The sequence below is a fragment of the Ambystoma mexicanum genome, chromosome 7q (genome assembly GCF_040938575.1).
Source record: "Ambystoma mexicanum isolate Mex_15411 chromosome 7q, UKY_AmexF1_1, whole genome shotgun sequence".
Taxonomy (NCBI): domain Eukaryota; kingdom Metazoa; phylum Chordata; class Amphibia; order Caudata; family Ambystomatidae; genus Ambystoma; species Ambystoma mexicanum.
The window spans coordinates 328063639-328079522 of NC_090941.1; the positions used below are offsets into that span (position 1 = coordinate 328063639).

A 15884-nucleotide genomic window follows, 5' to 3' on the forward strand; every position below is an offset into this window, starting at 1 on the left:
GAGTGAGTGAATTACAGGCACCTTCATCTAAGCCACCCTTTACTGTGTTCCACAAGGATAGGGCTGTACTGAGGGTATGTCCATCCTTTCTATTGAAGGTAGTGTCTGAGTTTCATCTGAGCCAGAAAGTGGTACTTCCTGCTTTCTATCCTCCTCATCCTGGTAAGAAAGAGGAGCTACTCTATAGGTTGGACCCTAGGAGAGCTCTGAGCTTTTATATTTCTAGGATGTCCAGGGTCAAAGTGGACAATCAACTCTTTGTGGGGTGTGCTGGACACCGATTGGGTCAGGCTGTTACCAAACAGACCTTGTCCAGGTGGATTATCCTCAATATTACTGAATGTTACAGATTGGCGGGCAAGGACCCTCCTGAGGGATTGAGAGCTCACTCCACTAAGGGCGTGGCTACTTCCACAGCCGTTCAGGGGGAGTTCCTATTAGGAATATTTGTGACGCAGCGACATGGGCTTCTATCCACACCTTTGTCAAACTTTACTCCCTGGATACGATCCGTGGTCAAGATATGGCCTTTGGTAAAGTGGTTCTTTATTCAGCCATCTGATTGGGTATTATAAATTCTTTTCCCTCCTTCATTTTCTGGTACTGCTTTGGGAGTCTGTCAAAGATGTGGAATACGTTGGAGGACACAATCCATTCGAAGAACAAGTTACTTACCAACTGGTAACGTTCTTTAGACTGGATGTTCCTCCAACGTATTCCACATCACCCTCCCAGCCTGCCCCTCTGGAGAATTTCCTATGCTGTTGCAGCTTACGTTCCCTCAAGGCTATGTGCAGTTAAGCAAGCATTGGGTACAAGCATGTTGCACGTTATGGAGGAAAAAAACATAAACTGAGGCTACGGGCGCCATGCGTCTTATTTATAACATCTGGTGATGTCGCCCTCGACTGAGGCCTTCGAGGGATATCTACCCGACGCCATCGACGCAGGATGCCCTCTGCCGAAAAGTTTCCGAAGTAACACAGCCGTGGACATTACAAGTCAAAGATGTGGAATACGTTGGAGGAACATTCCAGTCGAAAGAACGTTACCAGTTGGTAAGTAACTTGTTCTACTGTCCCTATGATTGAAGTCACCTCCGGGTGTAGGAATTGTGTAAGAAGCATATACAAAGATTATCCACTAACTTGTTCTGATTCTGAAAAGTATTTTTAAACTATATTTTCATGGTTACAAAAATTGCCGTTTTAAAGAATGCTAATTTAAAACTTGATGTTAAATGAATAACTATTTATAACTGAAACCTTGAGTGTAAGTGTTACTTGGATACTTGTATTGATGAATTTCATTGCTACAGCTCACATTTACCCCTTTTGACATAGGCGTGTCTGCTCAGTCACATTACCAACTTGTGTAGTACAGACCTATACCAAAAGGTGGGTTACCTAATACCATTGTGTAGTCTCACACAGTGTGACTGCATCAATTGTTACCTAATACACCCCACCCCCTTCCCATGCAGGGAGGGACCTTGGTGGGGGCCTCCTGTTCGTGCCTCCCCCCTTTCTCAATTGTTGCGCAGGGAGTGTAGGCATTTCTGTGAGCAGGAGTACCTGTGGGCACACGAACAGAGAGGCAGATCTCGTCTGGGTGTGGGCCCCATCCGGTTAGTTATGTTCTCACGTCCAAGTACGCCCAGTTTCATGCCCACAAGTGTGTATTACTGTCTACGAGAGTGCAGCCCGCAGAATGATTGTGCCCTGCGGTGAGTCGCTGTTATCTTCTCAAGTCTACAGATCCCGCAGACCGCCAGGGGGAGAGGAGGAGACGGGGCAGGAGCTGCTCTCACCTTGATGGTCTTCCCCCTCTCTACGGGCCCCATGAGGCCTCGGCGCGAGCGGGATCTCGTATCTCGTCCCACACTCCTGGATCTGCATTCCCAATGTGGGACACTTTCCGATCCGTGTGCTGGCGTTCCGAGTCCACGTTGGCCCATCAGGCTTGCGGGCAGCATCTCCAGGGCACCCTACCGCTCTGGCTATTAGTGCTCCGGTGGTTGGGGTGGCTCACACAGGTCTCGTTCACCCTTTTCCAGTGCTCCGACCGGGCTCTTGTGTTTTACAGCGCTCCACACACAGGTCTTCTCTCCTTCTCTCACCCTTATGTCCACAATCGGAGGGGGTCGCAAGTAGATCTCCTCTGCCTCTCGTTACTGCCGCACAGCTCCCGCGCCTCATGTCTCGCCCGGCTGGTCACGTCCTGATGTACACCATGCACGGGTGAGGCCCACCACTTGTTTGTGGTCTGTGTGGCACCCAGGACTCTAAGAGTTTCTGTGGGCGTTCCCCCACCTACTCAGGCACCCCGTCAGGCATTGCAGTGGCTGAGGCAATTTTGGAATTCCACAGGATATTTCCTGGAGATCTTGGGCTGCTCGGAGCTCACAGGCCTGCAGCCATCTTGGATGACCTCTCTAGCGCCCTTTTTTGACTGCTATGGTTAACGACTCTATGGGGTCTTCATCAGGAATGGGGCATGTTCCTTCTGAAATGGGGATTTTCGAAACCTTGCATAAAGGATTGGGCATAGATAGACCTTCCAGTAGGCCAATGAAAATAGTGCACACCTTTGGGAGACTGGAACACTGAGGTTCCTCTCTGGTGGAACAATCAGATTAATTATGGTAATTCACAAGGTGGAGCTCAGACTGACATCAATGAATGATATATATCCTGGGTGTGGTGTTATGTTTTTTAGCCCTAGCTTTTCTCTTAAGATGGTAAGATCAGTAGTACAACCAGAAGTGCACCAGTTGTATTGTGGGGTTGGGACGGGCAGGAGGGGCGGGAGGGGCGGTTTGGTTAGTTTATTATTGAATAACATTCAGAAACTATGCAATGTCTGTAACCTTGAGAAAAATGTTAATATCTATATATTTTTTAAAAATAGATTGGAAGCATACTTGTTTAAACCTACAGATGTTTTAAGAGCAGTTGAAAGTCATGTGGACAACATTAAAGGAAGTGCAATTCTAAACATATTGGCAAATTTGATTTTTAGGGTCACTTTGTCAGGAATTTGGGAACTGCTGGTGATAAGGAGACAGAGACCGAAGTTCTTTTGCTTGAACACGATGTGCCACACCAGCCTTTCTCCCAAGCTGTTCTCAGTTTCCTCCCACAGATGCCGTGGCGTATTAAAGATGAGGTGAGGAAACATAAATGCATTTGTTAACTTCTTGCAAAGTGTCATAAAGGTACCTGATATAGATAGGCTGGTGGCTAAAATTACCTTAGTTTAATTACAGTATTGTTCCTAGAGCACTGACCACATACTGGTTCCTTGTTAGCAGAGCTCTGGACATGGCAAGAGGCACACAAAGGCATTTGGTCTTGAGTCACCCATGGCATTTACACGTGTAGCTGCTTTCATGCTTTGAGTGGATGCCTTAGTCATCTCTTTGAAGGGGTGGGTTTTATGTTTACGATTTTTCCCGAAGGGGTCAGTATCAATGTTAGTGCTTAATGCCTGATGTCACTCGCTTGCAAGCTGAGCTGAGAATGTATGTTTTCAGTCTTTTTGGCGTATGATATTTCCAGTCTGAGGTAGTAGCAGTTTTATTTTGCAGAGGAGGTAATGTAGGGCGCAATAGCAATGGGTCCTATAGACATTGTCGAGGTGCTTCAACTCATTTCCATTGTATGGGAGCCAGCATAAGTGTCTAAGGCATAGGAAGATCGGATGCAATTTCCTGGCCTCCACTACAGCATGCCTCATTAACAAACTTGTTTTTTTAATAAACGGCAAGACTGATGTTCCAGTCGTGCAAATGCAACAGCACATTTTCATCCTTCCTAGTCAGTAAATTGAGTACCATATACTTTTGTAATGCATACTAGTTGGGTAGGATTTTCATTTGTGATACATTTTCCTGACCTTTGTCAAGCCCAGGACTTTTTGCTGGACTTTGTGATTATTTTTCCCTTATTTCTAGATGAGTGGGAATCTTTTTCCCCTCTCAACTAGTCTTTTACTCTTTTTGTAGGTGACCTTTTTATGTCTCTCCATAGTGTGTGCTTGGAGAGACATAACAACTTTTGGGTTTGGGCTAGGTTGGCCCGTTGGGCTTCCATTTTTAATTTCTCTTATTACCTCTACGATGAACTATTGTTCCCAAGAAGTAACGTGGGATTCTCATCCCCTTTACATTTATTTTAGTGAGCCAGCACACCCCACCTTATGTGGGGTGCTGGGCGGATACAATTTATCCCCTTGCTTAACATTTTTGTTACAATTACAAGTTACCTTGAATGGCTGGTGGCAGTTGTTAGGATAGTTTTTCTAAAGTCCAACTAAGGGCTTCATGTTAGGGAGATGTAACAGCTTTGTATTTATGATTGCCGTGCCTTTTGTTTCAAGTCTGCCGAGCTCCCCCCGAACCGGGGGAGCCTGGGAGAGTTAAAGCGATACTACCAGCAATTAAAAATACAACCTTGTTGTATTTATGATTGCTGCACCTTTTGTTTTAAGAAGTCCAGGCAATTGTGAATACTTCGCTGGCAGCCTGCAGAGTATTCATAATTGCAGCGTCTTTAGTTTTCAGTTTCCCGTGCTCGGGAAACTTTTTAAAAGAAAGTTGCAGCAATTATGAAAACTCGGCAGGCGAAGTATTTATAATTGCTGTGCCTTTAATTTTACATTTTCTGTGCTTCCGAAGGCTTGAGGAGCATAGAAAACTTAACATGACAGTCAAGACAAATACTGTGGCGGCCTCCTCTCTTCATGTTAAGCTCTGCTCTCTGGAAGCAGTAAGCAAAAGCTCCCAGTAGGGGGCTTTTGCTTGATTATTGCCACCAGAGCAGAGCTTAACATGAACAGAGGAGGCTGCTTCATTTCACAAAATGGATGCCCCGATGTCAAAACTGTGAGCCTCATTTGCACAAAAATTTACATAGGAACTTTCTTTAAAAATATTTTTCATATATAATTTTTCAGTGGCTACATGACCACGGAGTAGGCTGTGATTCCTGGGGGCTCCCGTGGATCTGTTTATCATCCTGGCAAGCAGAAGCGCTGAAACCTGGCAGACGAGTCTTGAAAACACCCACAGATGTGGGAACATACTGGGGATGCAGCGGACCTACGCTCGAGGGAATCGGAAGGAAAGTGATAAAGATATGAGGATATAAAGTTGAAAGCACCCAGGCTGCGGTGGAAACAAGATGGTGCAGCTGGAACAAAGGAGGATTAACAGCGAGACTGCGCAGCCAATCGTAGAGGAAACCAGCAGTCACTGAACTTCTACCCATAGGCAGACACAAAATTCAGTGCCATGTTAGACAGAGAACCAGGAACGGTGACTGAAAGAACAATCGGCTACAGCAGATTAGGGAGCCTGGAGAACGCTAATCAGACCCACGGCTTCATAGTGCACATATGAGGCGAACAAACATTTATTAGCATTGGACACAAATGTTGCGGAGGGGTGCATGGGGCACTCTGGGGATCGGAGGACTTGCTTGACGAGTGGAATGGAAAGACAGCTGGGAACGAGTTTATCTCTCCGACACAGCTGAGCGGGGGAGAGACGAGACAGCAGCATTACAAGTTGGGCGTGGCAGATTTCCCAAGTACGACACAATAAGAGGCAACATTGTGGCGGGTTGACAGAGCATATAAAGAAGCCAGAAGCCTTGCTGGCTTGGAAATTGACTTTGCCGGGAGGAGCGGCAGGAGCACTCAATCAGGCACAACATGGACATTATAAAACAGAACACCCAGCCAGAACGAAACAAGAGTGCTGCAGCGGATTGCTGCAGGACAGAAAGGTTGTGAAGTCCCCTACAGTAAACCGCCTTAGCGTTGTAAAAGGGGAGCTGAGGAGCAGCGCAGGTGGACGGCAGGGCGGACGAAGGAGGCCACGCTGAGGGCGACCTGCAGGAGGTTTACAAAAGGACCGGGAGTGTTGCATTGAAGGAGCTAAACACATGCTATGAGCAGCAGATTACCCAACATTCTCGGGGTTTTACACTACATTTAAATACCCACAAGCCTGACGCGATTAGATAGGCCCGGGTTAAGACCGAAGTGCACAGGTGTCCCCCTAAGGATGAGTAAACCCCCGTAACAAGGTGGACTGGGGGAGCTCCACAATAACCAAGAGGGTAGGCGAGGGTGGACGCCCCTCCTACTGAGAAGTGCCCTCAATAACGAGAAGCGCCCAGTTGTTGGGGTGACCGCTGGCTTGCGGCCCCTCACATAAGCGAAGATGGCAAACAGATTGCTAAAAGTTAAAGGGAAACAATCCACCATGGAAGAGTTCGCCAAGTCACTGCAGGCGATGGAGGGGGCCAGCGGAAAGAGTCTGGGCACACGAGAAGGTGAGAAGATGGCGCCCAACAACCAACAGATACTGGACGCTATAGCTGAACTTAAAGGAGCGTGGGAAAGTAAGATGGACACTGCGATCTCGGACTTGAGGACCGCGCTGGAGTCTAAAATTGACGCAGTGAGTATCGATGTGAATTTACTGCGACAAGATGTACGTACATTGGCCGACCGCACAGGAACCCTGGAAAAGGAAGTGAAAGCCAACATGAGTACATGCACGACTAATGCTAAAGAAGTCCACATGTTGCAACAACAGGTGCAAAATATCGAGAATAGAACTGAAGAAGCGGAAGGGCGGGCTCGTAGAAACAACGTGCACATAGTGGGGCTTCCCGGAAGGTGAGGAGGTATCGGACCCGACTAACTATGTCAAAAACATGTTGCTGCAGGAGATTGCGGGAGGAGCGCTGAGCCAAGGGTTCGCAGTGGAAAGAGCGCACAGGGCTCAGTCAAGAAGGTTGCCGCCGGGTGCCCTACCACGCCCTATCATTGTCAAGATCTTGAACTATAAAGAAGGGGAGAAGGTCCTGGAGCATTTCTGCAAAGTGGGTATGATAAGCAGAGCGTCAGCAACCATCACTTTATACCCAGACTATACACTCATGGTGCAGAGGCAATGCTTGAATTATGTGGCAGTGAAGAGAAGGGTGTGTGTGGCAGGCTACAGAAATATGCTGCTATATCCTGCGAAAATTAAGGTGCTCCTTAGGAATGAAAGCGATATTCTTCGAATCACCAGAGGATGTGACAGCATGGCTGGACTAGAGGAACGGCCCAATGGCAACGGAAGAGCAGAAGTAAAGTGCGACGGAAAAATGAACTGGAACCTCAACAGTGCCACACTGCTGCACAAGATGACTATATGAGAGATAAGTACGGCACACATAGTGACACTGGGACTGGATTACAGCAGTGAATAGGAGTTGATAGGTGGTTTATATGGTCCTACAGGGCAATGTGCTGTCCGCATATAGCAGGAGGCACAGCACCAGGAGACGCGCTACCAACCCCCCAGTGGTAGTTTGGTGGGATACTATTAGGGTTGTATCCCCCTGCAGAGTACAGAGTATCGGTTGTACCAAGAAAAGGGCTGGATGCGGGGTAGCCTGAGGTCCATGGATGGAGCTGGGCATCAGTTTGGGGAAGTTGGAGGGGCGTGGGGGGAGTGCAACGGTTGGGTTTGGGTAGGGTGGGGGGGAGGGAAGGGGCTTGGGGAGTTTGAAGGGATGTTGGGGTTGGGTAAGATGGATTGGAAGACAAGGGAGGATAGAGGCAGCACTGGATATGGATGAGACATGGGAGACCTTAAGATAGCAACTTGGAATGTCATGGGGCTCAATAGTTATTTGAAGAGGAATAAGATCATTATGTATCTAAGGAGGCAGAGAATAGACATCGCCCTATTACAAGAAACTCACCTTCCGAAGGAAAAACAGGATGTGATAAGGAAGAAATGGAAGGGGACCACTGTATGGGCAGCGTATTCAGCAATCGCTTGGATAGCACCACATGTCCCCTTTCTGTTATTACAGTCCACCGTGGAGTTGGATGGGAGGATGGTGGTGATACAGGATTTGTAGAATATAGAGAGCTGTGCATTATTAACACATATGCCCCGAACCAAGATACTGTGGCCTATTTTAAGACCTTATATAGCAAAGTTAGCCCGTACCTTTGGGGCGCAGTTATTTGGGGAGGAGACTTAAATTGCACGCTGGACCCCAGGGTGGACAGATCAGATGGGAAGCTAGATAAACCTACCCCTGCAGCCAAAACCTTGAGGACTTTCATCTGGAGGATGTACGGAGACTGCACCACCCACATGAAAGACAATATTCTCATTACTCGGCCCCACAAAACTTGTAAACATGGCTAGATTATATGTTTGCTACTCCGGAGCTGACGGGGGAGCTAGTTCTGTTGGAATACAAAGCGAGGGTCCTCTCAGACCACTCGCCACTGATCTTAACATTGCAATGTGTGCCTCCTAGAGCTAGGATCCCAACGTGGTGGCTTGGAGCCGAAGAATTGAAAGACACAGTGATCAGAGGGGACTTGAGAAAAGAAATTGTAGAATATTTGGAAAATAACACTGGAAGCGTACAATTGGCTGGCACTCTATGGGAGGCATTTAAGGTGGTGGTGAGGGGAGAAGCTATATCTAAATCCAAAGGTCTGCAAGGAGGTATAATGCAGGAGTTGCAAAAGGCAGAGGTGAAATTAGAGGCAATTATGCATAGAGAAGAGAACTCCCATGAGGAAGTCAAAACCATAAGACAATTGCAGCAGGAATGTGGAGGGCACTGGGAGAGATTATGCAACTTTAACTACAAGAAATACATAGAGAGGCAGCATGCTGGTGGGGACAAGCCGGGGAGGTTGCTAGCATGGTTGTACAAAAAAGAGACGCCCAGACCAACGATTAGAGCAATAAAGGGGGAGAATGGGCAAATACACGACACCCAAGAGGGCGTGAACGGTAGGTTCCTTGAGTTCTACCAACAATTGTATGGAGACGCTGAAGGGGGTGATTGGAATGAGATGGTTGAAACACTGGAGGATATTGGCTTGCCCAAATTGGGAACTGACGAGAGGGAGAACCTAGAGGCCCCAATTACTTTGGAGGAACTAGGAGTGATAAAGCAATTACCTACAAGCAAGGCCCCGGGAGCGGACAGACTCCCTAGTGAGTTCTACAAAACATCTAAGACTGAAGTGCTCCCCCTGTTACTGGCAATGTTGAACGAAGTGTTATAAATAGGGATACTGCCGGAATCCTTGAGAGAGGCAATTATTATTCCGCTTCCCAAGCCTAACAAACCGAGCATGGACTGCGGGTCACATAGACCGCTATCCATGCTGAACCAGGACAGCAAGATACTCATGACCGTGCTGGCAAATAGACTGAGACAGGTTTTCCACAAACTCATACATCCTACCAGATATGTCCCGCACAGAAGAATATCCGACAATCTCAGAAGGCTCCACCATGTCATAGAGCAAACAGAAAGGGACTTGCATGAAGTTGCAATTATCTCATTAGATGAAGTGAAGGCCTTCGACTCTGTCAAATGGCTTTGGCTGATGTCAGCCCTAAAAGAATATGGAATAGGGCCTGGGTACCTGAAGTGGGTGAAACTACTGTACAGTATGTCACTAGCCAGAGTCAAGACGGGAGTAATCATTTCAGAGAGGTGGCAACTCAGTAGGGGCACCAGACACGGATGCTCTTGGTCCCTGGTGCCGTTTATCCTTGCATTGGAACCCTTAGCGATATATCTGAGGCAACAATATGAGGAGGTGGGGATCTATACGAAAGAAGGGCCACGTTTAATATCAATGTATGCTGATGAATTGCTGCAGTACCTGAGGTATCGTGAGGAAAACTTGCAATACATCTTAGAAGTAATGGAGTGATTTGCGGTGCTCTCTGGCATTGCAGTCAATCCCAAGAAATCATGTGTAGTCCCCTTGGGGAGATAGAAGGGGATTGCGCGAGAAAATCTACCAGTATTACAAATACATTGGGAGACTAGAACCTTTAGATACCTGGGGATTGATATGTATCACACGGTAGAGGATGAATACACACATAACACAGAGAAGGCAGTGGCAAACATTGAGAATAGCATGAGATTCTGGGCTAAGCTCCCTTTGGCCATGGAAGGCAGGGTGGCACTGTTGAAGATGGTTGTATTGCCGAGGTTGTTACACTTTTTTGGGAATATACCACTTATGATACCCAAGCGATTCTTCGGTAAACGCCAAAGCATATGTAGGGGGTTCATATGGCATAATACCAGGAATAGAATAGCCCCGTGGAAACTGCAGAACATGTATGACAAAGGGGGCATAAGATTGCCCAACTTTGAGGTTTATCATCTGGCCAGTCAACTACAATATGTATCTAAGTGGTTAACGGAAGACTTAACATCAGAGTCCAGATTGTTGAGGTCTGAATGTGTTCCGTATTTTTTGAAAGAATGGATATGGCTGCCAAAACCAGAGCTAAAGGGGGGGCACGAGGATGTTAGAACTGGGATGGAAGATGTGGCGCAAGGCCTGCCAGGTCATGGAGAACCTGTCCCCGTGTTCTCCGCAGGTGCCGCTAGTGGCATTGACCGGAGTGGACGAGCAACTGAGGAAGACAATTCGTAACCATTGGGCAATGGTCGGCATTGCAATGCTGGGAGATGTATGGCAAGATGGGAAGGTGATGGAATTTAATGCATTGGTAGAAGACACTGGTCTACACTCAGGGCAGTACATTACTTACACCAGATTGGTGTGGCGGATGAAATAGACATGATCAGAAATAGTGCTAGAAGGTCAACCCGATACGGCCATAGAAACAATTTACGTTATCTCAGAGGGAGGGCATGAGGTCTCTCAGATCTATGAACTGATAATGTCCACGGTGGGAAAGGAGGTGACCCAGTTGAGACGGTATTGGGAAGAGGAAGCGGGGGAACCCATGAATGATGGGTTGTGGGTGAGGGTTCAGAGATACCACAAAAAAGTGTCCAGGAATGCGAGGCTGCAACAGATCCAGCTATATGTTACTCCCAGAGCGTACATGACCCCCCCCCAGAGGATTGCTCAATTCAAGAACGCAGGAATACAAACATGTCCCAAATGTGGGGAAGTGAACGCAGGGATGATGCATATGTTCTGGGCATGTCCGGAAATTGGAAAATTCTGGAAAGAAGCAGCCCACCACTTAACCGAGAAAGGGATCACAGTAGATGTGAAATCTGTGTGGGCATGCATGGTAGGGGGGGTTTTCTAGACCGCGCGAACTGAAACACGTGAGTAAACTCAAGGACATGGCCTATTTACTGGCCAAACGCAGAATTGCCATGGGTTGGAAAGCAAACAATAGACCAAAGATAGATGTTTGGTGGCGCGATCTCCAGAAGTGGGCAAAGGTGGAAACGGTGGTATGGAATGAAGCGGCCAATAGAGGGGGCGGGGGGTGAAGAAGCAGAAACTCTGATGGCCCTTGAGACACTTAGTGGGCACACTGTCTGGGTCCACCCAGGCCTGCCTAGGTTTGTTCGTTTGTTTCTTTATTTGATAATGCGCACCAAATCCTCAGGTAGCTGGGTGCAGCATGTACAAGAATATTTAAGCTTAATTACAACATGATAGAGGAGTATAGGCATAAAGTAATTACATTGCATGTAGTAAGGAAATATAATGTGGTAGGTGGTACAGGCACAGTGAGGACGTTGGTAGTGAGTAGTAACATACATAATGAAAAGCGGAAGGTGTCTTAACAAAGGGTCTGGGTGTTCTGGTGCGGGTGATGTCTAGGTGTCCTTGGAACGGAGCCAATTCAGTACGTTGGATCTGAATCTAGCATATTGCTGTTCCACTCTGAATGCTGTTGGGAGGGAATTCCAGGAGAGGGCCGCTTTGATAGGGAAAATGCCTCTGCCAGCTTTGGCAAGCCTGAATCTCGGAATATCAAGACCGAGATGGTTAGATGATCTAGTGTTGTAGGAGGGGGCTTTCCTCGTCAGTCTGGCAGAGAGATAAGGTGGTGCGATATTATTCAGACCTTCAAAGGTGAGGGAAACTGTTTTGAGGAGTATCGTATCACTAATTTTTAACCAGTGCTGATCTCTTCTGAGATTGGATATATGCTCACTTTGGGGTATGTTCAGTGCTGCTCTCAGGGCGTTTTGTAAAATTTGAATTTTATGTAGTATTTTTTTGTTAGCACCTACTTACAGGGTATTACAATAGTCTAGTTTAGACATTACTAAAGCGTTGGCAAGCGTTATGCATCTGGCTTTGGATAGGAAGGGTCTACAGGCCCTTATCAGTTTGCAGGTGTAAGCTGTAGATGAGGCCAAGGAGCTAACTTGTTTGTTTAGTGAAAGTGTGGAATCAAGGTAAAAACCAAAAGTTTTTACCTCAGTTGCTACTTTGATATCATTGTCGTCGGTATTGAAGGCTGAGTAGTTGGGGCTAAGTTTCTTTAGGTTGGAATCGGAACCCAGGATCAGAATCTGTTTTATCATCATTCAGGCAGAGGTCGTGAGAGGCCATCCGTGCCTGAATGATGAGGTATATGCTGTTCACCAAAGCCGTGTCTTTGACAAAGTTGCCTGAGAGGGGTATGAGGATCAGGATGTCATCAGCATAGTTGGTGTATGTGATGCCCAGCCTGTTAAGTTTGTCGAAGAGTGGCTTGGTGAAGATATTCTACATTGTTGGTGAGACGCATGAACCTTGTGGAACACCACAGGTGATTTGGATTGGGTCTGGTGAGGCTGAAGGGGAGAATACTCGCATCATACGGTTGGCGAGGAAGGATTGCACTGAGGCTACGGCATCCCTCGAAAAATGTGCAGCTGACGCTAGGTGTTCGCATAACACTGCATGATCCACCAGGTTGAATGCTGCAGATAAGTCTAGGAGGAGTAGCATAGCTGTTTTACCATTGTCCTTCAACTCATCAATGTGTGTCTTTAGGTCGATCAAGGCTGTTTCAGTCCCATGTTGTGGTCTGAAACCAGAGTGTTGTGATCGTAGTAGGAGATTGGCCTCGGGTAGCTTTGGATTTGGAGGTAGGCTACTCTATCAATAATTTTAAGGAGGAATGGTGCCATCGTAATGGGTCTGTAGTTAGTCGGGATGGCTGGATCAAGGGTCGTTTTTTTGAGGAGTGGTAACACCCAGGATTCCTTGAGGTTGATAGGGACAGAGCATGAATTGAAGGCAGCGTTGATAAGCTTGGAGATAAACGGTGCTAGATCTCTGGCTGCATCCTTGATTATTTGTGCTGGGCAACTGTCTCCCTGGCAGTTGGAGGGCTTCAGAGATAGTATGACCTTTCCCGTATCAAGTATGGAGATCTTAGTGAATCTGAAGGGTGTAACGCTATTAGGAATAACAGTGGGTGGGGTAGGGTGCATCTCAGTGGAGCGCAATGAGGCTTTTTTATTTGCTATTTTAGACCGCAGGGTGGCAATTTTATTGGAGAGAGCATTTTGGATGTTAGTTCACCATTGTTTGTCTTTTGGGATATTGTCTGTAGGGGGAATTGGATTTTCCATTTCGCGCAGAATGGAGAAGAGCTCCTTGGTGTTGGAGTTGCCCTTCGTGATCCTTTCATTGAATGTATTGCGCTTAGTAAGGATAATTTCTTTCTTGTAGATGTTTGCGAAGTTGGAGAGTAGGGTTTTGTTCTCGGCCGTGGGTGAGTGTCGCCAAATGGCTTGGAGTTTCCTCTTTTGAAGTCTTAGCTCTTTTAGTTGGGGAGTGAGTGAACCAGGTGTTGAGGTGAGACTTTTGTTTACTTTTGCGGAGTTTGACTGACGCAATAGAGTCGAGGGCATTAGTCATGGTATTATTGAAGGTCTCTACTAGTGTGAAAGAGTCTGGACTACTGGTATTAGAGGAGAAGAGGAGAGGGTAGGGAGGAGTAGAGGGAGTAATGTTTCGGCAGTGATGTCTTTTTTACTTCTGGAGGTAGAGGAGGAGCTATGTCAGTGTGTTTTGATTTTTTGGCATTAAGGAGGAGAAACCAATAAGGTAGTGATCGGTCCAGTGTTGAGGGGTTATTTTGGTGATGGTGGTGGAGCAGTTTAGGTTGGCCACCCAGTCCAGTATCCACCCTTTTATGTGAGTGGGAGCAAGGACTTGTTGGGTCAGTCCATGTTCTGTCAGGATGCTATTAATGGATTGGGCCTGTTTATCCTCGTGGTCATTGAAGCCCAGGTTGAAGTCTCCAAAGCACTAGGAGTTGTGAGTTGCTTTTGATATTATTAGAGAGGAGGCTAGAGAAGTCTTCCTCAAAGGTTCCTATTGGACCCGGAGGTCTGTATAATAGGAGGATAGACAACGTGCTATTATTAGAGGTAGGGAGTTTGGCTGTGAGCAGTTCAAAATAATTGATTTCAGGGGGGGAGGGTGGTATGTCTTAATGCCAGATTGGTTTTGCCTATAATAGCCAGGCCACCGCCTTTGGAATTAGGTCTGTCGACCCTAAGTATGTGATAGTTATCTGATATCGCTAGCATGAGTGATGGACCAGCAGCTTCATGTAGCCAGGATTCAGTGACAGCCAAAATGTCTGAATCATCATTAGCAAGTATGTCTGCAATATCAGTAGTGTGTGCCAAGAGGGATCTAGCATTAATTAGGGCTCCTGAAATGGTCATTTTGTTCTGTCCTTGGAGAGGGGGGCGTTTAGATTTAGGGAGGTTAGTTCTGCCGTGATTACGAGGAGAGTGGGCAGAGGGGTGGGTCTGCGTTTTTTGTGAGGGTCCAGGGGTAGGTATGGCCAGAGTGGGGTTGTTGTTGAAGATAATAGGTCTACGATGAGCGTCTAGAGCTCTGGTACTGGTCGTTTTAGGTTCATATATCCGAGATAGTCTTGCTCGGAGTCTGATGTTTCTCTCCCGCAAGGTGCAAGGTAAGAGGTTGTTAAGGGCCATAGTCATGAGGGCACAGAGGAGTGTCAGTTGTAGAATAGGCGATTGAGTCTTTGAGGTGTGCATAGTTCTGTAAGACTAGGAGGTTGTAGTTTCATGGGAAGAGGTGGGGCCACGGGTGGGTGCTGAGTGAATGGTGAAAGCTTACCAGGTATAGTGGTACCTTGGGTTAAACCTAAGTGGGCAGGTGAGTATTGTAGGGTACATTTATGGGCGGGTGGCTGAGCTGACTGTTAGTGCGATCATGTAGTCAGCTAAAGCAGATTAGGCAGATTCAGTGTCAATTCAGGTATCAGGTTCTGGGGTGACTGTAGGAGCAGTCGGGTATAGCCGACCCAAGCATGGGCACAATCGTATAGGGAAACTCTAGCTGCTGCAGGTGCAGTCAGACATATGATAGTTGGGCATTACAGTTTGTTAAATGTTAAAGGTATTTGTACCGCGCACCGTCACCAACGGAATTGGTCCCCAGGTGCTCAGGCGGATCTGCAAACGATAAAGGTGGAATGGGTTAGTAGGTTGAAGAAGGGAGTAGGATAGTGAGAGAAGTGGTGTGCTGTTGGCAGCTTCAACTCAGTATACACCGGGTGCTGAGCTTTGGTGCAGGTATCGGATTGGAGTCAGTCCACATGTGCTGTTGTTCCGGTTTATGTGTTGTTGCAGTGTTGTGAAGTGCGTGCGGTTTGTTGTGCGAGAGATGGTTGTGTGAGTTTTTGAGTGAGATAAGTATGCAGAGTTTGAGCTTATTGGTTAGTGGGTTACCTGACCTTTACCAATGCTAGTACTCGCGGTTCTGGGGAGAGTGGCACTTGTTGGCCCTCGCATTCCCATCTCGGCGCGGCGCAGGCCAATGATTGGGGCTCCATACTGGTGATCATGCCAACATTCACACTTTTATCTGGTCGCGGCGCAGGCTAGTGTTTAGAGATCGGTCCAGGAGTGGGCAAGCTAGCGTTCACAACTCCATCCGAACGCCACGCAGGTTGGTGTTCACGGCTTTGATTGTGGCATAAGCTAGCATTCACGTTTCCTAGGCGCGGGCGTGTTATCCTTCGAACAGTCCTATCCACATGCGACGCAGGCCAA

At 47.2% G+C, this 15884-nt stretch overlaps 1 protein-coding gene across 2 annotated transcripts in view; it reads left to right on the forward strand.

Moving 5' to 3' along the window:
- Nucleotides 1–15884, forward strand: part of DIS3 (DIS3 homolog, exosome endoribonuclease and 3'-5' exoribonuclease) — an 859785-nt gene that overhangs the window by 208348 nt on the left and 635553 nt on the right. For both annotated transcript variants that reach the window (XM_069639429.1, XM_069639430.1), the window contains one exon: nt 3022–3168. In XM_069639429.1, coding sequence (XP_069495530.1) covers nt 3022–3168 — 147 coding nt within the window. The remainder of the gene's footprint in view (nt 1–3021; nt 3169–15884) is intronic.